This window comes from Apostichopus japonicus, chromosome 11 (genome assembly GCF_037975245.1).
Source record: "Apostichopus japonicus isolate 1M-3 chromosome 11, ASM3797524v1, whole genome shotgun sequence".
Taxonomy (NCBI): Eukaryota; Metazoa; Echinodermata; class Holothuroidea; order Aspidochirotida; family Stichopodidae; genus Apostichopus; species Apostichopus japonicus.
In genome coordinates, this window is record NC_092571.1 from 2,880,954 (window position 1) to 2,908,829 (window position 27,876).

Sequence of the window (27,876 nt, forward strand, 5' to 3'; positions counted from 1 at the left end):
TACGATTGTAAATCTGGCCAGGTCATCAAAGAGACGACATTGAACAAACAACCCACTTGTATGACAACCAGAGACGATTGCATTTATGTCTCGTTTGGAAATCTCAACATCGACAAAAAGGTGTTTGTCTTTGATAATAGATTGAATAAAATCAGGACAATCACCTTACGAGGATTAATTGACAACGACTATCCAATTGACTTTACCGTTAACGAAGATTAAATATTTTGTACGACTCATTTCGGAAAGGGTTTACTTTTCAATGCAAGCGGAGATGTAGAAAAGAGGTATAAGCATGCATTCTTCAATGCATTGAGTGTAACGTTCAACGAAGTTACTGGTTTAGTAGTCATATTATGGGGTAAAAGAGATCATGATCGTGTTGTCTCTGTCTACCTTCCGTCTAGAGGTGATTATTTGGCTACATTTAATGTTCCTCTTTATTCTGTGAAAATCAGAATCAATAGTAACATAAACAAGTTCTTTGTCGTTACTAAGGAGACGGGAGAAGTATACGAATATGACACAGTAAGTAATAATTAATATACATATTTTATTTTTTTAGATATCCGAACCTTTCGCATGCAGTTCTATAGATCACGATCCTTGGGAATGAATATCAGCAAGTTAAGTATGAACACGTAGCAAACAACTGCGAGGAAACCTTCAGCATCGAAAAACCTACTTAAAAAGCTTCTATTTAGTTTAGTATTAAAATAAAATAAAGATGTAGTTCGTGCTTTGGGAGCACATTCAAGTTATAATCAAACTTTTCTATGAGGAAAAGAGCGTTGAAATAATGATGCATTGTTGTTTCGTTACAAAAAAAACCTCGAAGGTTAAATACGAATTATACGTTTCTATTCCTTACATGAAGGTGAGGCTACGAAAACATAAAAATGACTACAAGTTGCGCTATAAAAATTGAATGAAAAATGGGACACATTTGACCTTGCCGGTTTGGAAAGGGGTGGGCCTTTGTGGTGGGTCTTGGGAAGGGCAAAATTGTTCTCCCCCTCCCCTTAGAAAATCAGAGTATAGTAAAACTAGATAAGACATTCCCGTTGTTAAAAGAGTAAATCCTTTCTCTTGCGTTTGTTTAGGGCTTCAACATAGTTACGAGAGGACAAAACCTCTAAATGCTAACGCTTCAACTGTTTCCCCCCAAAAACAAAAAGTAAACGAAATATTTGTTGGGTATTTTTAACTGTTAAGTGGTTTCAAAAGTATAACGATCGCTTTCAAAGAAATGAATTATCACAGACAACAGTATTTTTCCAAAACCATATCCTTAACTGTACAATCCTCTTGAAATAATCATTGAAGTAGAAAATATAAATGAAGATAGAAATTTCTAAAGTAGTGGACAAACTGCTGATTGAATGAACTTTCCAAATTTATAGGTAGGTTAACATCAATGTGTGATCACGTCGGTGAAAACAATGGTAAAATCGTAAACATATTTTGTGACCATTGTACATAGATGTCACTGGTTGCATAGACTCATTGACTATAAGCCAGGCGCGTATCCCGGGATGGGGGCGTTGGGGGCGCGCGCCCCCGGGTTAGAAAAAGAGGAGAGAAAAAAGAGAGAAGGAAAAAGGAGGGGGAAAGAAGGGGGGAGGAAGGGAAAAGAAAAAGAAGCAAACAGCAAATATCGCATCATATCAGTGAGCATGAAAATGGCGGTCCGGAATGAACAGCCTCCAAACCATGGACGCAGATGCTGGTGGGGACAGCGGAACGCGTCCCCACCAACTTTTTCACCAGTTGGGACATGATATACCGTGTCCCCACCAATATGTTTTGACCAATAGCTGCATTTCAAGTTCCCCTGTATTGAACTTTGGCGAAGTTTAATCCAGCATTGTGCAAATGACATGCAGCAGTTCTCATTTTATTATATTTATCCACAGTTGTTAAATGTTGGACGGAAATCGCATTTGAAGCAGTCTATAATTGTTTTCTGGGAGAGGACGCCAGACCCATCGTATACAAAAGTCTACTTGGATTATTTTCCCCCTGATTTTTTTTCTGCAGACGCCCATGTATTTCCCCAAACTAAATTTCTAAGCCATGAAATCTCAAACTTTAGGAGGTTTGGGAGCATCGTTAGGTCTGGGAAGTGTCATTTCCGGCGATCTGGGAGGTTTTAGTTTGCCCAAAAAAATCGTACGCTACGCGCGAACCCATGGTCGCGTTCCGCTTAGATAGTGTCAGCGAACAGACACGCGTTCCCACAATTATCCAAGACTGATCTGCGCCCATGCTCAAAACTGTCGATGTGTGTAGTGCTCGGTTTCGGAAATATCTATTTCCTTAAAGAGGTTTTATTATTAGTACACCAATAAATTAACTGTGTCGGAATTTTCGAAAATTTCCTGACCAACATTGTTCATCATACTTCCCTCTACTCGTGCAAATTTGACCGGTCTGTTAGGGGTTGAAGGAGGTTTTTTCTATATTGATTGTCCATAGATGAAATTTTTGTGCAACATTGCATTATGGGTATGTTTTGAAGTGAATTTATTCACGAGAAATGTGAATTCTCAAATTCTGGGCTTAAAACCTTGAGAAGTGGGGCTGACGGGTATAGTGGGCCGCGACGTAGAACCACTGACAAAAGCAATGATCCACAGGAGATGTGATGAGGTCGAACATGATGTGTGACTGATGAAAATCATCAAAAAGGTTATAGATGAAAAAAAAAAAATATTTGGAAATACTTGGTTCTCAGGCAAAAGTGTACATCTGGTTGGTCAGTTTCAAGCCCGAGAAGTGCCATTTCCGGTGATCTGGAGGGGGGGGGGGTATCAAAACCAGAAATTCTCTTGTACGCTGCCCGCCAACCGATGGTGGCGCTCCGCTTAGATAGTAATTCGCGCACCCCCCCCCCCCACCCCCGGGTTAGAAAATCCTGGATACGCCCCTGATAAGCCCGTTCACTTTCTGTTTTTTCTCTGTCTCAACTATTATTTCATTAATCTGAATAAAAGTGGCATGTAATTTATCCAACAGCTGTACCAGAAATATAAATAGCTGGATGGTTCCTTCACCTCATGCAGGGCATGCTGTGTGTAACGATATATTAAAGAGTAAGATGACAAAATGTGTTTCTATTAATTTTGCGAAGGGAGGTGACTAGAGTTCATTTGGTAAACCGGATCTGCACTTTGATCTGTAACGCTTAGGAAACAGGAGGGTATATTCAATACTTAACAACTAAGTGTTCCACCTGAAGAAATGAACGCAATTTCATTTTAAAATTTTAATCTTGTGTTCTCATTTTGTTTTCTTATTGTAGAGAGATATCTTCACTTTTGACGATCTACTTACATGTTTGTCATCACTCATCGCACCTGAAGACCAAAGCAAGTTAAACCGTTACTTTGAAGTGCAGCAAGATAATAAACGTTGGTTCCTTCGCAGTTCCGACTTGCAAGATATGTATGAACATCTCAGAAAGACAGGGAGGCTTTCTGCCGAAGAATTAATGGCTGCATGCAATCACGCAGGGCTGAGTGAAGCAGTAGAGGTGATATATGTATACCAGAAGATGCATAGTAAGTGTCGCACTAAACAGCGTAAGGCAAATTCACTTTAAGAAAAATATTCAGTTGGTTGTAATTGTCACATTTATAGCATTCATGGGACATGTGCAACAGTTTGGAGGGAAGCAAAAAGTTTTGGAACTGCAGAAACGCACCTGAATTAAATGTACAACACGGCAGATTCGGGGGGCTAAATGGACACCCCACCACCACCACGAATATTGATCGATTTTGAGACTGACTAGCAATTTGGCGACCGTCTGCAGTGATTAGTTGATCAACGTTTCGAGATACATATAAAAAAAACCGGTAAACTTGCTTTAGAACTTCAATTTCAATGTTATTGGCTGGAGAACAGGGCACCCTCAGAAGCTGCTGAACCCCTTTTATACCTTGTTTGTCTTCGTAGCGAGAAAGGAAATTCAGAGAGAGGAATTGCAATCTTCTATGGAATCTATCTCAGGGCTCTAGTCCAAGGGGGGGGGGGGGGCTTGGGAGGCCCCTGAAGCTAACATTTTTCAGATATTTATTACTCTCTGGTAGCGAGTGTACAACACAGAAGATAGATATTCTGTGGAATTTATTTCAAAGCCATGGTGTGGGTTCAGGGGAAGACGTCCCACATAAGTTGTAATATTTTAAGACATTTCTTGTACTCTAGTGGTGTTGGGACTTTTAACCTGCAGTGCATACAGATCATTCTCTTGTAGGTATTGTAATTCAACCATGTACAGACTGAAATACATTTCAGAGAAGAATTCAGTTTCATCGTGATGTATTTCAAAGCTGGTGGGGTTCAGAGTCGAACCGCGGAAGGTATACACATTTTATTAGGCTAATAATACCTAAATCTGGGAAATGTTGATATAAATGTATCATATAATTCAATCGTATGTATGAAAAGAAGGAACAAACGAAAAGAAATTTAATGAGGAGTCAAAGTCAATGTGTAACCACTGTCAAAGTAATCAAGGACGTCACATGTTAAACCATGCTGACTTTATCCGAAAGCAATTTCATTGAAAAAGTTGAAGTGCTAAGTTTCACACTACATTTCCAGCACAAAACATTTTATTTTGACGTGATTTCAATGGACGTGATTGTTATACCAACTTCGATTCCATTATAATTGTTGACTCCAATTAATAACCACAACTGATGCTAAGGACCATAAGCATTCCCCATTAGTATATATTGACTAATTGATAACGTATAAATGCATCTTTGCAGATGTACTAGGAAAGATCAATAATTGTTTCTGATTCTAATTTATACACATTTTAAAGATCCGGGAGTCATTGGAAAACGTAAAGCAATGCCTCATGGAGAGCAACAGCACAACGAACACGTTGAAACGACAGAAAGGGAAAGGCAACAATTGAAAGAAAGACACAACGCAGCAAAGCAGGAGAAACAAGAACTCGTTGAAGAACTGAATAATAGTGAAGTTCAAATGGTTACCGATAGACTGCAAGTCACACAAGAAAGACTGCAGAAAACAGAGGCTGACAATATACAATTAACTCAGAGCGTAATATAAAAACAATCTCTTTAAACCATCTGCATGACCTAATGTGTAGCAACCAGAATAAAATCATTCCATTGTGTACCTGATTCGAGAACTGAATTTTATGTATTCCACAAGTCATATTTTCTTCGTGAAATTTTTAAATTGCCATTTACTTTCAGTGTCTCAAACCTATATCTCAATATGCAGCAGTCCTTTAGGCTCCCTTAACATATATAGTTCATGGGTTTAGTTGAATAGTTGTGTTCATTAAAACCTCCATATAATTAAACAGAAGAGAATGATCCTATACATAGGTTATCATATGCTAGAAAGTTAATACAATAGTCTTTCATATTTTAACTGCAACGAGCATATCTTTCCGCTCCGTGACATTTCCCATAATTGAGCCATTTAGCCATCTCATGTGAATACCAAAAAAATGCTCTAATTCCTACTCTATTTATGGTAATGTTTGAGTAGTTATCATAAGCATGACCACCATCGCGCAGTTAAAACTATCGAATGAACATTGCAGTAAACTTTGCCACAGGGCAAGGTCTGAAACACACATGACACAATTCCCAGTTTGCTATTATGGTGCTACAATGAACGCAGAGACGATGTGGCCAATCAAGATTTATTGGAATTGTTTTTCATTGAAAATGTTGGAAATCATACATTTTGATTCAAAGTAACATATGTATTGTACTTACAACAGCGCAACTGGGCATGCCTAGAGAAAAGGCCGAGATAATGTGTTCCGATACTAAGGCTCATTAGCAAGTTAATAGGTGTATAATCAAATCTGACTATTTCGGACATTTTCAGAAGGAAGAGATGCTGAAGGAGCTCGGTGGGTCGAAAAAAAGCTTGAAGGTTACAAAAGATGAGCTGGCGAAGTATCAGCTGAAGTTTGCCAAAGAATCGATGGCATTGGAAGAGGTCTTGAAACATACCAGAGCAGACATGTACAAATCGGTAATCGTGAGAATAATGTTATTCGGTTGTTGAAATATCATTTCCATGGGGTTAAGATGGCAAATGCCAATAAACATATAATTATGAAAGTAATTCAGTACATGAAATCCAATCTTTCATACAATATTCAATTCAGTTTGTGTAACTAACATTTGACAAATTATGTCATCTACACTAACAACGTCTTCAACTAGGTATACTTGTTTGTAATTTTAGTTTGATCCAAACCATTTATCATAAGATATTTACTGTCTGACTGTCTGTTTTATCAACAGCTTTCACCTGTGTCTGCTCATGAAGAATCTTTTCCTGAAGAAAGAGAATCTTTAGACTTAAGTCGAGGATCGTCTTTAGCTGGTAAGATCATTCTGCACTAACAGTTAATTTAACGCTTGCATGCCTGTTTATATCATCAACAATTAGAATGTTACGATACCCCATTTTGTGTAAGCTTGACTTTTTGTATAGACGCCCTGCTCTGAGTCTGCAATTACCTGCTCGGAGCTGCTCAATATTATGTAATCAACTAGTGTTCTGTAATGGAGATGAAAATGGAAAACTCTCGCTTGTAAATATTGGGTATGATGATAGGAATTAACGTAATGACACTCCTTGAGATGACAGATGTAGTATCCTTACATAAAATATCGTGGTGTATTGTGGGTATGAAGCGTACCACTGGTTAAGGTCTATGTTTAGACATGTATGGAATGTAATACATCGTTTGAGGTACGTCCAGGATTAATGTGGTATCTATCTTTTAAGTCAGTGTTACATGCTATGAGTGGATCTGTGCAGTAAAGACGTCCATTATTTGACAAGTCTATGTACTGAATAGCGTCAGAAGAACATACTGTTATATGTTGCTGGATGACACCTGGGTCTAATAATCAAACCATTTAAAAGCAGTTGAAATTGACTACGTTGCTTCTGATTCTTATATGCACATCAAACAGTTAAGAGACTAAAAAATAAAGGTACACTTGTTTTGGGAGTTCCCTTATCAGTAAACAGATTAACTTGTAACACGTATACACAATTACTATGCACAAAATTAATTTTAAACTTGTACATAACGTTAACTGACTGATATAAGTTCAAGTTGTATTCCATTACCACTTTTGATTTGAGAAATGATCCATTTAACCAGACAGCTGTGATTCATCAGTTAAAGTGACTTAACTATACAGTCTAATTCCCAAACAGCTTATTTTAAATTTTATTTACTTGAAACCGTATAGCTATGAAAAACGTATAACTATGTTAAGCTAGAAACATATAAATACTACTCAAATTATTCTTATCTTGAATATTTTTTTCAAGACTAACATTCTTCCTAAACTCACCCTTTAAAAATGACCAATTTAAAACAAGTGCAGCAACGCTGCAGAAGCTCAGCCTACCTCCCTTTTGAGAAATGTGTTTCAATTGGCAATATTTCTGAGCAGTTTATCCATATATATGTACGAAAAATGTTAGACGGAGGGTAATGGTGTCAGTACTTTCCTCCCATCTTCTTTTTTCCTTGCTTTATGTTCCTTCTTCAAGCAGACTTGTTTGTTACAATGTTAGAAAGTTATATTCCTTCAAAGGAGAAACGCTGTCACGAGCTTATTTCAAGCAAAATATTGTTGTACTAATCACTAAGGATAAACTATGCTCCATTGCAAAACCCAAAACCAACAGTTTATGCACTTCGTGGTTTTCATTTATGCAAAAATAGAAAGAAAAATGAATCCCTTTGCTAAACCTGCTAAAATGGTGTGGATATGACGTTTCACTTGTGCTGATCCAAAATTGCTCACGCAACTTGCACCCATACAATAACAGAACGACCAGCAACTTGTTTACAATCGACGTACCACAGAGAAACGTTTAGGAGCAGAAATCGGAATCGGTTCCTACAATAAAGATCATTTTTCACATGTCGTATTACAGACACAAACCGTGAAAAAGTTCAAATTGCAAATCTGCCAGGTAATCCTTTTAAAGAGAATGGCATCGAACTAGAAAGGAAGCCTGAATAAGAAGTAAATATTTGATCAAGTCTCCCACTGGTGGAATTATTTCCAAAAACGACGGGGAAATAAAGATGGAAGACATTTTGCTACTCATATCAAAACACATACTGTTCATGAATACCAAAAAGGTCAAAGAAATATTTCACGATCATTGCATATTATTTGTGGACTTCATTTCATCACAAATGAAACTCTACAAAAGACCCTCTTTTGGTCCTTCACATGACAACAGAAATATTTTTCTGAACAACTTTGGTTTACCACCATTCCAATGTTATATCCACATTTCAGCAGATTAGGACAAACGCTCTAGAAGACATAGCATGTTTACGATTTCAGAAAATGACCTCTCGTGACCTCAAATCACCTTCAAATTTATAAAATAAACTACTGACGAAATTTGAGCCAAATCGAAAATGATGAAGTGGCAGTCACTCAAACACGGTGGCAAAAAGTGAGAGAATTTCGGCAGACTCACACGATCGCTATACAGCTCAGCTGAAAGCTTTCAGCTGAGCTTAACATTGGTTGAAGTTCTTGCAAAATTGCTTCTATTTACATTCTATTTTCATTTTAGCTGATTATGGAAGGTTGATGGTCGGAATTGCTGAAAACCTTACACTGGACATCACTTTGAGATTAGCAACGCTGTTTGGTTTACCACCGGCAGAAGCTGATATGCTTCGTCGGGTTTCATTCCTTGAGACCCCAGGGATCACTCTACTGAACTTCATGAAGACACGAAATATCATCAATATGTATGATCTTACTAACTTGCAAAAGGGATTGATACTCCTGCAAATGAACAGGATTAATGAGAACCTGATAGTACCATACCAGAGCAAAATTGATCCATTTCACTTTGAAGAAAACCAGGCACCAAAATTACTTGATTGGCCAACCGGTAAGAAAATTTGTAAATATCAGAGCAAAAAAAGTGTTTCGCAGATGATTGCAATATATAATGTGTACTACAAATGTCACTGTGATTGATACATGCCGTTTGAAAGGTAATATAAAGTGGCAGCATTTGGATGGAAACACAAATCTGTACTGTCTGTTGGTTTTGAGTTATGTCATACACATAGTCTTTCAAGTTTAACACCTTCTTGTTTAGATGACTATCAAGCTTCACCATTTGCTGAGGAAAGACCTGTCTCATCCCAAGAATCCGAAGAAAGAGATACATCAGAACAACAACATGACGAAGCGAGTTTACGAGAAAGGACAGATGACCTAACAACATCAACACAGGTTTCATCACCGATGCGATTAAGACGTCACCACCCATACATAGAACACAAGATCAACTGTGAGGGCGGTACCATCAGCATCACAGGGGTGCGTCTTACAATCCCTGATGATGCCCTACCGAATGATCATGTGATAGCTGTAAATGTCATCTACGATCCTGAGATACACCTTCCTGGGGGTGCTGAAAGAGGCAGAATGACACCTCTGATAAAGCTAGAGCCAGAAGGACTCAACTTACACAAGACAGCAAGTCTGATTATTCCTCATTCAGCTATTATCCCTGAACCAGATCGTCATAGCGTCATTGTTTTCTTTGGACAGAAAACGGAACGTGAAACAGGAGGTAATTATTGCAGCTCTATAAAGCTATGAAGATAACACATGTGCCCTAAATTGATATATAAATCGCAATTGAAAGTTGAAGATGTCATTGTTTCGTACAACTTATATAATGTACCATTGTCATCTTCATTGAAATTCTTTTCGACATTTATTTGTTGCGCAGGTGAGATAACTTGGACTGAAGATAAATCTCTTTGTTGGAAGTTAGACTCGGAGAAGATCACTCTTGACATTAACATCCTGAGCTACGTCTTTGTAAATTTAGTCAGCCAAGAAACAGAACAGAGGCACACTTTCCGAATTGTTCCATTTATTGATGCGATAGTTGATGCTAAAGATGATGTCTTAATAACTGTTTGTTGCTGTAGAGATATTGATGAAGAGTACAAGGTGAGAATTGTTAAAGATTTTATAAACTCAAGTAGGCTTAACTTGCAAGGTAGTGCACGCATTTCTTTTCTGTTTTCAGTACATTTCTCTTTTTATTCTGGTAGAGGTGTTATAAATTTACAAAATATACAAAACCAAATGATGGCATTGTTATATGACTAAAAAAGACAGAGGAGAAATAAAATTATCAAACTACCAATAGCGCACATAAAGATTTGACGAGCAGTTACGAAAGTTTACTTCATTTAAGAGCCAACTTTACTTACATTACCAAAAAGCGTTCTAGTTTTCTATGGAAAAGTTGTTCTATCGAGGCTGGTCTTGTTTCTGATTTCCATTGTCATATTCACTCCATCCCAATAATGATAAATGGATGAGAATCAATTATGATAAGTATATAGAAATATATCATACGATCTCTCCTTATACTAAAGAAAGCTTGAATTTTTTTATTGTTATATTTTATAGTTGCTGTTAGAAGACCAACAGTCCAAACTGAGTCTAGGAAGCTTTGCAACTTTTCAGATAAGTCGGACATTCAGGGAATGTGGAGATGATACATCCTACGTTGAACTATTGATGTCATCAGAGAATGATAGCTACCAAGTGACAGATGAATCATCAAAGGTTTGGTCTTATTGCCATAAAAAACTCTGAAAGGTTCAAAGATAGAGGAAATTAAATTCATGAAAAGAAAAGTGTCAATTTTGTTTGTACTAAATATGCAGTAAACATATGCTGTCGAATAGCGACAAAAGTTAGGGACAGTAAAGCTATGATTTACGTAAGTTACTCATGTTCTTTGAGTATTTGTTGTTTCATGGTATTCTATTTTGTGCCATATTTGTATTTCATCGATTCATATTTGGCTCATTGCTATTCAATAACTTCTTTATAATAACAGGTTAACGTCGATCATCTGTGTGCTGCCAGTAGAACCACTCATCAGTTCAGACTGAAGAAAATCCAAGATGGAGACACTGACGTGGTTGATGTGAAGTTGAAAGTATCACAAGATGAAAAGAACCGGATATCCATTATCCTACAGTCGAAGGTGAGATCGATTTTCAGTTTTATGACTGGTGCTATGTGTAAAGTTTGTTCACCGATCTTCAATACACACCTAACTTAACCCATTAGTATACTAGTGACTTACTTATCAGAAATTTAAGGTCACGTGATGTGATATCTTGGTACAGAGTTTGATGTAAACGTTTAATTTGACTCTTAGTTAAGGTAGCTGCAGTGACGTTTTCGTGTTTATTTATTGTCCTGCAGGTAAAGGATATTCTCCTTTCTCCAGAAAGCAAAGGAATGATTTGTAAAGACGTTCAGCCAGGTAAATTGTCCAACTGTGCAGTCAATTAATGTGGTTCTGAATACCGAATTCTCATGTTTAAAGACCAATGTACTTTTTATTGACAAGAGACAAACATAACTTAAATGAAACCTAAGAAAGTATTTTTACAAGTTATTTGTTGTTCATATTTTAGATGACAACTTTGTGAACATATATTACCATACTGTGAGTAAAACGTTTGATAGAAATGCATGGCATTTGGCGCATTATCATTATAATTTTTTTTTTTTTGCGCTATACTTCACTGCAGTGTGTTACCATGCCATGGTCTGCTTTTTCATGCAATTTACATTTTCTTCAAGTTTTATGGCATATTTTCACTTTCAGATTTGCAAGACTACGAGAAGTTGATATGGGAGGTATCGACACGTATGGACAAACAACATTGTGAAAATCTGGCAATGTGTTTCAATCTCTCGCCTGCGGAAAATGAGATGATCATAAAGGATGCAGAACCTGGAAAGATTTTGCTAAAAATATTAGATGAAAGAGAACTTATAATGCCAGATAAAATGATCATCTTGTATGAAGGATTAAAGGTTATCCATCTCAATAAGGTAGCACGACTGGTTCTTGAGTATATCGACACAAGGAGAAGTAAGGAACAAAAATATGAAGGGGAAACCGGTGAAATCGAAAAGGTTTGATATTTTACCGAAATAAAATTGCAGAAATTAAAAAAGAAGATTCAAATAAGTTTGCAATAAAGGAAACAAAATCGACGAAACTTTACGTTGTCTAGGTGTATGGAAAGTTACTTTCAGTTTGCCATAAATTGACTTAATTCAATCATTCTGCTTATCTGTCAACAAACTTTAACAACCTATTTACCGTAATATTATTGTTTTTTAAATATGGTATTTAAAATGTTACTTCTGGGGAGCAAAATCATTATAAAGTGTTTTTTTAATAAATCCATGTTGACCAGAATATCCTGCCAAACTTATTATTCTCAGTAATTAACAGTAAAGGTGTTGCGATGATTTCAATTATTTCAAGTTATTTCAGCGCAATGTATGGTAAATTTATCTGAATATTGTGATAATATTCCGCATCAGGCTGCTCATTCCATTTTCTCGTTTTGCTAATACAGAGACAGCAGGAACAGGAAATGACCCAAGGAAAGGACTCGAAACATGCAAGAAATATCAAGATATTGATGGAAGAGGGATATAAGAGACTGGACATCCAACGAGCGTTGAGGTTGTCTCATGGTAAACTAGACTTGGGGCGAAGGCTATTGCAACTCGTTAAACATGAACATGGTAAAGTAGTGTACAGTTCACCTTTCAATGTGGAATTGCTTACAAGTATTCCATCCTTATTCTCTCGTCCCTATACGTATTGTACTGGGGTTGGGATAGTGTACTCAGTCTATTTTTTTCTGTTTTGCAAAATTAACAGTAAAAGCCTCTGCACACCCCTTGAGAAACTGAACTAAAACTTGGTGGGCTAATATGACTTAATGGGAATGGTATGGGGGTGGGGGGTTCGATATGGTGACACAATAATATGGGTGACCATACCATTTTTGAAGTGGGGGTCAACAAGTTTGTGTACATGCGTGCGTGTGCGCGGTTACATATGTGTGTGAACAAAAAGTGTTACAAACTGTAAATCGAACGGCCGTTGACTTCAAGATTACTAGGTGTGTGCATGGATATGGGATGCATTGCCTCCGTGACCTATGATGCCATAGGGTAAAGGCAACAGGTCACTGCTCAATTAACCAAAACAGCAGTTTGCAGTTATATGGTACGAAAATTCCAAAATGGCCGAAATACTGGTCGAATACTTCCCTTAACCACAAACCCGATGGACTGAAACTTGGTGGGTATGTGCCTGCCTATGCATGGGTTGTGGTGGTTGCGTGGCTAGTGACGTCATAGGGTCCCCGGTCAAATAATCAAACAACAGCGCTGCCTAAATCTCACGTATACCAAAATAACACTATGGCCCATTCCTTCAAACAAAAGTATGTGATCAGAGACTATCTGTCTAAAGTATATTAATTGATGGAAACAACCAAAGGTCACGTGATCAATGGAGGTCGAAGGTCAGACTGGCTAAATTTGTGCAAACAAATTGTTTTTCAAACTTCTCCTTAACCAAAAGGTTGATAAACTTCACATTTGGTGGGTAAGAACCTTTGCAAGGGTTGCAGCACCTGCATGAGTAATGACATCATAGAGCTAAGGTCAGAGGTCAAATAACCATTACCACATTTTGGCCATTCAACTAAAACCAAGATAACAATATGTCCCACTCTTTTAAGCAAGAGGAGCTTATCACAGAATATATCTGTACAGTGTATAAGTAAGGTAATATTGTGTGAAAACCGTTTCGCAAACTACTCCTTAAGCATATGCCCAATGGACTTCAAACTCTGCTTGGTGAGTGTTTTCCTCGACGTCCTATTGACGTCATTTGCTCAAAGGTAAAATAACCCCAAAACAGCATTTTGGCCATTACACAAATACCAATAAAACAATATAGACGGAACCTACAAGCAAGTAGGATAACCACTGACTGCATATTTACAGTGCATTATGTAAAATGCTCAGGCCACGTGATCTTAGGAGGTGAAGGTCAAACTTCTAAACGTACCAAACTGACCTGAAATGTGCGCGGTAACTTATTTCAAGTCTCATTGCATAACAATATTGCTAGAAAGTTATATTTAGTAATAGGAAAAACAACATTTTTTTTGGCGGGGGGGGGGGGCTGAATGTCAATTTCGGATGAGATATGCAACGTATAGATCGCCTACTTGTTTCATTTTTTTTTTTTATTAAATTTTTCCTCGTGTATAACATTAATGACGTCACGGCGTTGACACGATATTGAGCCGCATGGACTTTGTGGAACATGTTACGTCGAAAAACTTTAATTACAAGGAAATAACAGTAAATGCATATATTTCATTTTAAACTAGGCATTCTCAAGTGACAACCCTGGTAGATATACACTTCAGGTAGGTTTGTACGTTAAATTGTCACTGCCCAATTGGAAATGAAAGCTGTGGATTCGTTTCTTGCTGCTAGCTGCATGCATGTGATGAGGCATCCCTTTGAAGTCGTTTATGTTATTTATAGGCTTTCTCATCAATGTTCCAAACGTAACGTTCATGAAAATCCGTTTTTATTATGTTTTCAGAGAGGCTTCCTCTTTTCCCTGGATCTAACCTTTACAGAGAGCAATACATTGACCAGCAGGGAGGAGATATGGTGATTGCTGGTGTTACTTTTATTGTACCACCCGGTGCCTTACAGACTGGACGAATCATCAGCATAACAGTTTCTGCTGATTCAGCTATTCAAGGACCGATTTCAAAGGAGAGTCTAAGACTAACACCATTTGTTAAATTTGGTCCAGAAAACCTTACTTTACAGAAACCAGTCACCTTGGTCATTCCACACTGTGCATTGGCCTTAAGTAACTGGAGCGATCTGGATGTGTATTCTGGCGCACTGCAACCAGGTGTTTATTCTATTCCCTCTATAAATCAACCAATTAATAAGTACTCCTCCTCTTTCATAGCAGCCACAGGTGTCATGATGTTGTTATTATATGTAATTAAAGCTTTTTATCACTGATTTATGGAGTATTTATTTTAGTTCTTTGTTTTTTTCTTTGTTTGTGTTCTATTTTTTTGTTTCAATCTGTGTTTTGGTAAAGCTTATCAGTAATTACATTGCACCAAGCAAATTAAGAGTACTGCTTACGTCTGAAAAAAGAACATGGCATATTGCGTTACAGAAAAAAAGCAACTATAATTTTTTTCAAACGAAAAATTCCATGATAATACATCTGCCAGGATCAATTTACATTAAATCATATATACAGTGACACAATCTGTAAAGATTATTTTCCGAAGTATCAGAAATATGCAATCAATATTAAAAGCATCATTTACTTCATTTCAAAATTTTCAAATCGTCTTTAATTGTTTTTCCCTTAGGGTATTACCAAATAAGTCCAGCAGAAAAAGACTATTGAGTGAATTATACGCCCATTAAGTTCACCTAATTTAATTTTCTGTAAAAAAATTTGGGGAAAAAATCCAGTTGAAGGGGATTTTTAACGCGTGGTATTCAAGAGTTAATTTTTTTAAATTGCTTGTAACTAATTACATTGCACTATCAGGCATTTATGCTAACCTCAACTTTTAAGCGCTTTAGTCTGCAAAAAAAAAAAAAAGCCGAAAAGCGAAAACATTCAATATGTTATACTTAACCATTATTGATATAAAGTGGGAAATTTATGCAAACAAATATCATCTATTATTTTCATGACGTCTACAAATGCCTTGACTTGGTTGCTTTAATATATATTTAATTAAACTTTTATTTCTGATTGATAGAGTATTGCTTTTATTTTGGGGGGCGGGGGCAATGCTCATAAGTAATTATAGTCCACAAAACACAACGAGTGTACCCCTTATGTTTCTGAGATTAACCTGGAAGCATATCACACAAAAATAGTACTTGCTACGATCTGTTAATCATGTAGTGTTACAAGTAGTTACAATGGAAGATTCACTTTGCTTATTTTTTTCCAGACAAAACATTGAAATGGAGCCTTGAAAACGTCACCTGCTCTATGAATGCTCATCAACTTGAGGTTAAAACTCAGAAACCATGTCTGCTTGGTCTTCACATCCTTTACAAACCCAAGATGAAGAAGCGTATTTGTGTCATTCCGATCATGAAAAGAGTTTCTAACCGAGAGGATGACTTGACAATTAGTCTTTGGTTTTACAATGATGACAAACTGGAATATGATGTAAGTAATAAATATATATATATATATATATATATATATATATATATAAATATACATATATATATATATATCATTTTATCGTTACTATAGTCGTAGTGGGAACATAGATGGTATAAAAAAAAAATGCCAAGCATCTTGGTCGACATATTATAATCAAAATCTATTAAATCTTTATGTTCATTCAAAACTATGTTTCTGAGTGGTATTTAACTTCATGCAATTACTTATGAAAACCTGACTACAGCATCGATTCGTATATTCGAAACATGTTACAGTCATTTGAATATATGCTGCGTAACTGTACGGGAATCTCTCGACTAAGTGTGCATAGTGTTAATTTTAATAGCCAAATACTTTGTCGGGAGTCCAGTCGTGACCTTGCGAGAGTACTACCAAAATCTAAAGATAAACTAGTTTCCTGTCCATATATATTTGATGGCGGGAGAAACTATTCGGTACGACAACAGTGAAATACTTTCAGCATCATAGGTAAATATTTTTCTTAACAATAACTTATGTTCGATCTTTTGGCCAGAGTCTCATCAATGAAGAAGTGTACAACCAAAGAGGAATAGAGCTCCATAAACCTATCTCTATTTTGATTGAGTCCTGGACTTCGTCTGTGCCTGTCACCATTACCAGCAACAACCTACAGTGCACCCCACATCCAGGTTTGAAAAAAGTGGTAAGTTTCTACCAATACATATTGTTTATCTTATTTGCCTGTTGTATTTGAATATTTTCAACATTTCGTTAGTGAGGATCGACAAAAATGCTTTTATCTGTTTTTATTTTTATTGTATATGATGGGAAAGATTTTCGATAAATTGTTTCTAAATAAAGCCAAGAATTAGTTATGATTTTGAGTCAAGTTTTTTACTCATGCTTGTGTAAAGAAGCACAACCATGACAGCCTCAGAATTATTGAAATAAAAAACACATTTTGTATTTTAATGACAGAATTATTGTATTATAAATGAAATAATAAAGAAAGGTCAATCACGACATTGTAGAATAAGACTATGCAAATTTTTGGGGCTAACCAAGCATCTTTCCTGTATTAAATTGATTGCGATGTTGTTCGTGACATTAGTCTAACGAGTAATGTAAAATAGCCACTATGTCATTGAAATAAAAAAGTGAAATTATAACGGTTATTCTGTATAATATTAACAGCTGGTTTATCGCAAATATTTGTATCATTTATTGAAGTACAACTTTCTGATTTTCTTCCTATTAAAGGATGTCGACATGGAAACCCTCTGGTTACAGAACAGACATGAGGTTGCCTTACTACTTCAGAATAAAGGAATAAGAGATGATTTCAGTCTGGAAATTGAGTCAAAATATGGAATACTGAGGAAAGTCCTCTTTCAGTTTCATATTCAACTGAAGGTAATTATGTAAATAAATGTGTAGTTTTGTACCTGAATATTGTGGGACGATGTAATAGCATGTTAGATCAGAGGCCCGAAAACGGTCCATTATTTTTCGTTCCTTATTTCCCTCAACATAAATACCAACTCTATCCTAATGATGATTTTTAGTTACTCTACCGAACTGAAGAATTTAGCACCATATAAGTTATACCTCAATGTAACCGAGTTTTTCGAAAGCAGACAGCTCACTGCATATTCAACTACAGGCTTCAAGACCGAGCATACCATTCAACATGACTACAAACATGATCCAAATACCAAACTCTCCAACTTTGTTGTAATTCTTGTTGCGATTTGATGTTTACATTTGTATGTCAATTGCATGAGCAATCCATCCGTCAATATAAGCAGCTACTGATGAGACCCGGTAATTATTCTATGAGACCCGGTAGTTATCCTATGAGACCCTTTGAGGCTCAAAACGCGACTAGCAACAGGACATCTAGTTTTTACCAAACAAAATCATACACCCCAACCAGAAATTTCCAGGTACCTCATAATTTTTATCCCAATGGAATATATATTTTCACAGTACCATACGACCATATCGGTTCCCACAATAGTTATCCAATTATGACTCTCATTACCTGTATATATTTATTATACGGCAACGTCACAGAGTCTTGGGGAGATCACCACTGTCTTTAATTCAAACGAATTGACTGAACCACGACCCACCAAACCCTCAACCCTCATAACCGATGGTCAGAATGCATGCAGCTTGAACTAGCTTCAACTGTAATGTAATGTCAAAAAAACTTCGGCAAGCTCCGAAGACTGTAGATAAATTGTTCGATGTCTTGGTAAAATTGTACCCAGTAGTTTGTGGACGGTCGCTTTAGACACCCTTTCTCCGGTTTTTGTCGGTGAAACAACTGTTTTAATGGAAACAGAAAAACTGTATTCTCTTTTCCATTCCTTCTCCTTGTTTGTTGTCTATTGCATTGACTGTATCGTCTCATGAGGAGTAAATTGTTATTGTGATTAGGAAGGGTCTCTTTCATTTATGACTATATGCATCTATGGCATGTCGCCGAATTTTAAAGAGCATGATTCACTTTTGAAAAGCCACTTGACAAATAGAGGGTGCTTTTAATTATCTACAATATAATTTGAAATCCATTGCTGAAATAAAATGAAAAGTAATGGAATGGCACCTATACCCTCAGAGTTACTACCACACACTTCAATCTTGTTCGATTTTGGCAGCCAGTACCATTCTATACATATATTCAAATGAAAAACATGAAAAATTCCCATTTTGTTCTTGTAATAAATTATTAATATACTGTATAAACGAAGGTATATTAATTGCATCATATTTTTACACAGCATATCTTCGAGTTACAAATGAATGTTATTATTGTTCATTTTATTTCTTCAGGTCGAAAGGTTACTACGCAACGATCAAATCGTATCTCCATTCCAACAAATAATACCTGAATGTAAGTGTTCTGCAGCAGTGTAATCTATCAATATTTACCAAATTGATTTGGGATGAAAACAATGTCAAACGATTTAGAAGTGTTTAGCCTTTTCTGAAGCTTGTACCTTTACACTAAACTGCCCCAAGGTTTCCTCTGCATGCTTAATGTACAGGGATTGAAATATACGTAGTGCAACTTAACATATATTAATTATGACAATAACCATAAATCTCCCACTCCCCTTTCTTGCTCTCTCCACCTCTTGACTGAACAGATATCATCGGATCTTATCACCAGCTAATGCAAAACTTATCAACTCATCTTGATGCCGACCACTCTATTCAGCTTGCAAACGTCTTCCGGCTTCCCCAGGATGTCGTTGCTAACATCGGGAAGCACCGACCTCCTGGACCTATCTTGCTAGAAACGTTGACTAAAACTTCAAAGATATCCCCAGCGAACATCTCTGCTTTGGAGAATGCTTTAACAGAGCAAGGGAATGAAGAATGTGCCAAACTTATCAGATATTTCAGAAAGGAAAACCCAGTGGTTGAAGCAAAAATGTGTCCAAAAATGAGTATTTAATCCAAGGCATACATATGCATATATCTCTTATGAATCATTTGTTCATGTGATGACCCATTCCAACTCACTGCTCTTTAGGAGATCAAGTGTTCTCATTGTTAAACTACTTTGATAAAACTAACTGTGGTTCTGTACATTAACGTAAGAATTGAACTTATAAGTTACCGCTATAGAAGAAATTGTCACAGGTTGGTAGACCTACCAGTACGTGAATACCTATATCGTGGAACACTCCTGTACTAGGCGAGGCCCCATCATCTGGAAAACAATTAGCTTACATCGTAAAAGCAGGCATCATACAAATGCAGCTCATACAACACTAGCAGGACTATCAGGATGATCAAGATGTCATGTAAATAAACGTTATCAGAACAAAGAATTAGCAATTATTTGTGCAACTGTCTGTTCTAACCAGTCATCATATTTCTTCATATTTGTGAATCTAACACCTACTATAAACAGAACAGAGTATCTGTAGTACATTTGTAAGGCAAACGGAGGCAGGACGCATTCATACCGCACACTACACACACATTAATATTTCTATTTATCTCTGTTTATTTTCATCATTGATTTCTTCCATGAAAACAGAACATGATTTGTTGTCATTATAATATGTATATATGATATGTATGGCGTACGGTGTCTACGAGTGTATTAAGGAACTGCTCGTAAAGTCAGAGCACATTTAAATGAGTGGTTTTCTATTTTATATCGAAATCATTGTTATCAGAAATCGTAACATCATAATCATAATTTCGTTATCTGAATAATGGAAAGTACACCACTTCTTTATCGTAAATTTTCCAAAAAGAAATGAATCATTGAATAATTGTTTGTCTGTCACTTAAGCCAGGATTAAAAGTCTAGTTTTCTTTAACGTCTTTTATAAATTTGTTTTATTTTTCACTTGTTTAACAATATTCTCTTCCTGAAATATACACAGAGAATGTGTTGTTATTGGTTGAGTTCGAATGACTTTGGTATGAGTCGATGCTTCCTTTCAATACATTTGTAACAAAATGAATAATCGAAAATGAAACTTCGTTGCATTTTTTAACATAATAATGTCGGTAACAGTTGTCATTACATTCTACAAAGAAGAGAAAATTTTCTATCGCAATACGGTCCTGGAAAACACTGTACTCTATACTGAATAATGCTTGGACACCTTTCCGTAATGTTCGTTGATACAAGGCTATTGTTTTTTGGGGCTATTGAATGTCCTCTTTTACAAATTTCTGTAAACGATGTCCATAATTTGAGGGAGGGGAAGGAAGGAATAAGATGACAATTTCTTCAAAATGTAATCTTTTCCTGGTCATTACTACTTGTAATTTCGAGGCTTATACCAGGGTTAGAGTAGCAGCTCCCTGCTTATACTATAGTGTAACGTAATAATTTACTCCTGGTCGATATCCACTGTACTACCCTCTACAGAGTATGATTGATTAGATTGTATTATAGTATAGGTATTGTCATTGAAACCAGTCATAGCTATCACTTTTGCCGACACTTGATACGTCGACGGAAAAGAGGGGTCTTAGGGGTGTCACAACGTCAGAAGTTAGAAATCTCGACAACAGGATGCCTATTCAAAATTCAGAACTGGTTATCACACTAACTTAACTACAATTAAACGTTGCCTCAACTTTTTGGCGAGAATAACATTTTTGCCTATAGTTCAAATCCGCGCTCTTAATTCCTAGTTGGTAACCGTATTGTTACTGCTACACGTAGTTTAATAAAGAAAATGTGTTTAATCGTTATTTTCATAGCGACTCTATAACGTCGACGACGATAAAAATGCAAAAATGACGGAACGCTTAAGCAATCTGGTTGTTTCGACAACGCCTTTCGTAGCGAGACATTTACAACCTCACTTGGTTGACGTAAGCATCTGGGCTGAACACCGGATAACATGGATCAAGTGGATAATTATGAAATATGCAACTCAGATTTATATATACTCCAACTGAGGGAAACTCAAACACAAAGTATGTTGAGAGAAATATTGCGAAATTAATTCCAAAACATTTGGTACAAGCGAAAGTTTGCTGCAAATGCGTCCTCTCTAAAGATATCACAGTCTGTCTTGAACGTCTTCAGAACATGACCGTGTGGCATAGTTGTATTTATTTTCAGTAATATGCATTTTTAGAACTTGAAGCTAGAAGACTATTTATTTTTTTAACGGAGCTACAGTAAACTACCTGTAATTTGGATAGACCAAGAACGAAATCTTCAAACTGGTGTAGTGATTGAGTTTTTGGCCGAACTTCAGATCAAAGCACCTTGACAAGTTGGTCGCCGATAAACACTCTAGGAATGTCGCTACAACGAATCTCTCTGTACAAAGTGACTAACATGTAAGGGTCGCAAACGAACGTCATGATTAGTTTAACAATTTCAAATCTTCCAGCAAATGCCTAAGTCTGCTCTAATGCCCGTCATCCCCCTGCCTCTATAGAAACCCACTCGACTCGACTCCTCTCAAACTTAAGTGTCGTTCATGGTCCAGCCAACATTTGGTGGGAATCAGTTGGTCATCAAAATTTTTTCCATTTTCTATTAGATTTTGCCCACCTCCACCCAACTTTTATATTGGGTCCCTTCAGCAGTACCACGGTAAGTGCACACCCCTGTCCTACCCTTCTCCACTAACTCCTTTCTCAAACCCTCCTTCCGACACGCCTACCCGCTAGGTAGTATCTCTTGTCAGTGTCAAGGTTTCAAATTTGGATATATACCTTTGCCCAACGTATGTGTCTCAGTACCCCGTACACTACCCAGTTGGGACATTTGTTTGTATACTGTAGTGCCATATCCCGCTTCAGAGCACTCGTATTGTCAGTGCGAGCAATATGAATATCATGTTTCTATCAGATCAAGGTTAGGAACTGTTTGCTCTGTCAGTACCAGTGCGTTGAGAGCATGATATTGGAGTACAGTTTAGAGCGGTATTAGCATTAGGAAATTGTCCCAACTGGCTGTGCACACAACTCCTTCGATGAATATTCAGTTGTATCGACCAACGTGCAACGTGAAGTTGGCACCTTATTTAGGCTTAATTTTTAGAGTAGGAAGAAAATAAATTTAAGTTTACGAAAGATGCATTTCCTTCCAAATAAGAACATTTTCCATCGATATGTAAGCGGGAATGTGCAGCATTGTGTACCGACCTCGTTAGTGTATCAACATGTGATTCACTTGGTCAAGTTTGCAAAATCAACTGGGTGTGTGTGAGGAGGGGAGGGGAAGTGAAGTTGTCGTGATCTCTTATTTTCACCCCAAGAGAAGCTAACGAAAGGAAAGTGGTGTTCGCTACTCGGGACATCCTAATATCCGTTTTTCGTACGTTACTGAACATTATACAGAAACGTAGACGCATTGTAGTATGATCATACACAGAGGTAGAGTAAATATTTCTCGGTTACAGAAACATCAAAGACAAAGCCGGAATTCGCAGAAGAGAGTAATAAGACTCTCTTTGTTTTTCGAGATTTGTCTAGTCATGGTTTGCTACACATGTCTTAACATATAACAGCAGGGTCGACCCCATTGAGAGACCAACACCAATGATTGTAACGAGGGAAAGTATTATGCCTTTAAATATTACGTCATAGCAATAAGCCACTGGTATGGAGAGTGTAATAGCTGTTGCTATGTACATCATATTCTCAGTTTGTAGAGCTTTAGAAAAACTATAGAAATGCACAATTGCAGTTAATCCTAACAAGATTGATAACAAAATCTCTTGCGTTGTACTAGGCATATCCCAGGAGTCCGTTAATGTCAAACAGACGGTTGAAAGCATTGTTCCGCTACACCCTACAATGAGTGATACAAGGCTAGGGTCTTCTCTACCTCTATGCGCAAGTTTTCGAGCTGTTGCTTTAAGAAGAACGACACACAGCAGAGCAAATAAAGCGATTGAAACTCCAACAAAAGGAGGTCCTTGGCTGGAGGCAGCGTAGTTTTCCATGGACGTCTTACAGATAAGGACCAGCCCAATGGCATTTAGAATTACGAGGGCGCCATCAGTCACATCAAACACCTCCCCTAAGAAAATACACGCAAATAATGTTGATGGTATAGGCTGATTGCAGACGATAGCAGTTGCGTCAGACACTGAAAGAAATCCTGTGGAAAAGAGGAAGGATGACACTCCGATCACGTCGAAAAGTCCGTAAAGAATATTGAGGACAAGATCTTGAGAGTCGTAATTCACAGCTTCCTCCCACGAGATGAACAAAACAAACACGAGAAGAGGTAAGCTTCTGAAAAACATTGTCTGTAGAGAGTTCAAGGCATGCGCAGTCTCTGCAAGTAACAAAACCTGTAAAGTTTGCGAGAGTCCCGCAATTACAGCCCAAAACAATCCTGGTCTCTTACAACTGAAGCAAAGACCTCCGTCGTCATCCAATGAGTCTTCCCTATCGTTACCTTCACTATCAACAGAAATTTGTTTGTGAGTCACTTTCTGGTCTGCGCAAGCGCTGTAAAAAGATAGAACAAAAGAAGTTTGGTGATTACCTTGCATTATTCTTATCAAGCCTTGCAATATTCACATAAATTGTCATTCTAAGTAAATGTGTCATCGTTCTTTGCATATAAAACAAGGTCTCCTCTTATAGAAATTAATTTAGGTAGCCTCCCCCAACTTTTTGTGAAATAAATCATCTAGCAAATATTTATGACTGCAGTCTTGGCAACTTAGTATATGTAGTACGAACTCCAACAACTCTGTATAATGGGCACCAGGCTAGCAAACTTATGTTAGATCCTTAGTATGGAGCCCATAGTGAATCCTAAATACAGCACCTGCCAACTATACATGACAATTATACCATTTAAGCGCTGTGTGAAAAGCAGCCCTTAAAAAGTATGCATGAATGTAGCCAATATGCAACAATACGTGGAAAGTTAACCGTTCTCGTATATGAAATTTTTATAGCCCCTTAGTAGCAACTGTGCATGAGACTCAACTCCTAGCAAATATATGTATAAAATGTAATAACACATTTTCTTCTTAGTAACCCATTCTCTTATTTGAAACTGTTGTATTTTCTTACACACACACACACACACACATATATATATATATATATATATATATATATATATATATATATATATGTATATATATATACATATATTGCCTATATATATGGAATAGCGTGTTTATACATATATCTACATATCAGTATATATATGTATATATATATCTATATATATATCTATATATATATATATATATATATATATATATATATATATATATATATATATTGCCTATATATGGAATAGCGTGTTTATACATATGTCTACATATATCAGCAAATGAAATTGTTAAATATTAGCAAACTAAGAACATATTGTCGCTACTCACATTCTGTCCATTGGTTTGACTAATGAAGGATCAATTCGACTTGTTTCCATCTTGCTTTTTTCCTTCTTGATCAGTTTCTTTCTAAACAATCATCGAAGATATCAACATTAACAATGGAGTGGAATTTCACCCTTCTTTGTCGTCGGTTCGTTATACTTTCAGTTACAGACAACTGCTTCTCAGTACTTATTGTTAACGTCAAAGACGAGTGCCTGCATCTCACCTCGCTAGTCATGCTCGCTCTCACAGCGTGTACATAGACAATTTATCAGACATACGTTACTGACAATCTCATAAACTAAATACCAGCAAAAAAAACCCCAAACAGCCCTGACCATTTCATATCAATCACTCCTTTTTTATTGCCATTCTCTCAAATGAAGCATGAACGTTGCATTTTGTTTAACACCGCAATCTGGTATACTGGCGGCCTGGTATATACACAGGTCATCGTTACGAATTGACTTTGAACACATTTGGCTCCGTTTGATGATACTCGTTAGATTTTCGACTTAACAATCGTTTATATATAATGAAATGGCTGTACAGTCAGTTATGTCGTATTAAGGATATTTTAAATCTTCCTGCCTTGTCAGTCTTCTGGCTTAACTCGTCTAAAGAATGAATTCTGGACTCGCTCTAAGAATGATGAAATTCTCACTCTTCGGAATAAAGAGTTGGTGTGGGGGGGGGGGGGGAATTAAAAGGACATTTATTTTTTGGCTGGGATAACACAATTTATGTCATCATCGAGTAAACGTTATTGGAGCAATCCAAAAATTTAGCATAATTCAATTGTGAACATCTGGAACTTGACCTTAATAGTTAAATAGAGGAACATTGTCAGTACTCAGACTATCATTTTCTTTTGGACGTTGACATGTTAATACTATAGACAATTTCTACATACAGTCATATTATATACTACAAACCATGCATATAGCTATCAGTGCAGCTTCGTAAAGACCCTTATAAATATATTCACTCTTCGGAGCGTGGAACATTTTCCACGACTCGAAATTTTACGGGTATAATGTCTGTGCACTTTATGGCAATACGATAATATTTCGGCGAGTAGCCTATTTCAGGTGTTATCAAGTGTAGTGTGTGATTTGTTGCCAAGTTCTTCAACTGTACCAAATAATATTTAGGCCTAAAACGTGTTATGAAATTAAAATTATAACTATTGTCAAACAATCTTGTAGACGTCCCTATCAAATTTCTTAAAGATCTTTTCTAACTTTTTGTACTTTTTTATAATTTTTTTTTTTTAATAGTTATTAATTTATTTCTGATTTGCTCCAAGTTCTGCCTCAAAAAATTATAAAGTCTAACACAACTTTGAAGGAACAAGGTTTCAACGATCAAGAAGATTTGAAATATATTACGGGATTACCGATCAACTTCGAATTAGATATAGCTCACAACCTGCAAATCTATGTTAAATCGTGAAATCATACCGTGCAGTGTGTAGCATTCCACTACATAGCTTTAACCTTAGAGTTATGGATACACCCAGCCAGCTATCAAATATATTGCGGCATCGCGGTATTATTTAATATGCATGTATGAGCATGGACTCCGTTGACAAATTCAGAGGGGTGCAAGCACATTTTGGTTTGCACTAACCGATTAGCTGTCCAACTAGATGAACCAGATAACTTGTAAATGTCGTGGATAGACGTGTAGCGGCATGAACATTGGCGTGGGAATATTCATGGACCTTAACGTGGACAGGACGTGAACATGCATGAATATGGCATAATCAACGTGGACATGACAACGGACGTGGATATGACATGGACGTATACGTAACGTGGAAAAATATATGGATATACACTGAGATGTTAACATGAATGTGTAAATGGATGTGGACATGGGTATGGACGTGAACATCGACGTGTATTAAAGAGGGATAGATGATTCTCACCTCACGGCAATTGGCGTATACACTAAGTAGTTAAACCATTGAGAGTAAATATGTATTATCGATTGTATACCAAATGTAATTGGCCTCGTAGGCATTCTCCTTGAAAACAAAGACGATGGTTAATATTGATATCCAACGGACAGATGGTCTTACGACTGCTTACTGGAAAAGCATTTGGATAATTGTATTCCCTGCAAATGTTGAAAGCATCAGTCAGAGTTAAGACAAGAAGATTTCTGTTGATATTATTTGATTAGCATTGTGGCGCGTTCGTGTCTTTTATTTCGAAATTCTTTTCTTCTTCTCACACTCACGGACGATGTGAGCTAGCAACTGTTTTTAATAAGAGCACCACTCTCTCCATCTGTGGATGTCTGCAATAATATTGAAGAGACCAATATTACACAATGCTAGTTGAGTACCGTATCCCAATACATTGCCTCTAACTTTTGATATGGTCCATCGAGTGTAACCTATTTTGACTAGTAAAATATTCAATTACTCCAGGAAGTTGGATCACATTGGATGACATCTGTGCAAATGCTCTTCAAAATCTTTACTTAGGCTATTACACTTTTCTTGCTGATTTATCCTTGAATTTAGGATGGTTGGTTTACTGTTAAAGTTATCTGCAATTAGAAATTCATCAAAATGTACCTTTTATGTAGAATGTTTTGACACCATATATTCAGTTGTTGCCGGCCGGATGCAGGTACAAAATGTCACAAAATTTTGAAAAATACATATCGCATACAAAATGCTAGGAGGATGTGATTTTCATTAAAGATTTCGAAATCTTTCAGCGAGTTACCTAACCAATTAGCTTTAGCAACCGGAAAATCCTTTTATGTCTGCAAAACTTATTTTGTGAGCAAACATTTGAATTTAATTACAAATTTATTGATTGAGTAA

General features: G+C 36.7%; 3 protein-coding genes across 4 annotated transcripts in view; 1 reads left to right on the top strand and 2 right to left on the bottom strand.

The window, feature by feature from the left end:
- Positions 1-27,876, bottom strand: part of LOC139975840 (pleckstrin homology domain-containing family G member 5-like) — a 157,228-nt gene that overhangs the window by 127,226 nt on the left and 2,126 nt on the right. The gene's annotated exons all lie outside the window — the stretch shown is intronic.
- LOC139975839 (uncharacterized) lies at positions 271-20,524 on the top strand. The gene is made up of 19 exons (XM_071984065.1): positions 271-528; positions 3,305-3,563; positions 4,838-5,082; positions 5,890-6,039; positions 6,315-6,396; positions 8,638-8,964; positions 9,178-9,657; positions 9,820-10,046; positions 10,515-10,673; positions 10,951-11,100; positions 11,325-11,385; positions 11,734-12,047; positions 12,500-12,671; positions 14,563-14,886; positions 15,968-16,191; positions 16,727-16,876; positions 17,434-17,586; positions 19,015-19,075; positions 19,332-20,524. Exons 2-19 carry the CDS (start codon positions 3,446-3,448, stop codon positions 19,640-19,642), a joined length of 3,708 nt encoding a protein of 1,235 aa, XP_071840166.1. The 5' UTR covers positions 271-528; positions 3,305-3,445; the 3' UTR covers positions 19,643-20,524.
- Positions 23,114-26,973, bottom strand: LOC139975844 (solute carrier family 35 member G1-like). Its single transcript, XM_071984088.1, has 3 exons — positions 26,965-26,973; positions 25,035-25,115; positions 23,114-24,141 (listed from the first exon to the last, which is right to left on the bottom strand). Exons 2-3 carry the CDS (start codon positions 25,082-25,084, stop codon positions 23,151-23,153), a joined length of 1,041 nt encoding a protein of 346 aa, XP_071840189.1. The 5' UTR covers positions 25,085-25,115; positions 26,965-26,973; the 3' UTR covers positions 23,114-23,150.

Bases quoted from the DNA above. Each gene is read 5' to 3' on its own strand.
- LOC139975839 (XM_071984065.1), top strand. From the start codon at position 3,446: ATGTATGAACATCTCAGAAAGACAGGGAGGCTTTCTGCCGAAGAATTA. The intron at 14,887-15,967 runs GTGTTTATTCTA...ATTTTTTTCCAG, and splicing joins TTCTGGCGCACTGCAACCAG to ACAAAACATTGAAATGGAGC. The intron at 16,877-17,433 runs GTAAGTTTCTAC...TTCCTATTAAAG, and splicing joins ATCCAGGTTTGAAAAAAGTG to GATGTCGACATGGAAACCCT.
- LOC139975844 (XM_071984088.1), bottom strand. From the start codon at position 25,084: ATGGAAACAAGTCGAATTGATCCTTCATTAGTCAAACCAATGGACAGA. The intron at 24,142-25,034 runs GTGAGTAGCGAC...ATCTTTTTACAG, and splicing joins GTCAAACCAATGGACAGAAT to CGCTTGCGCAGACCAGAAAG.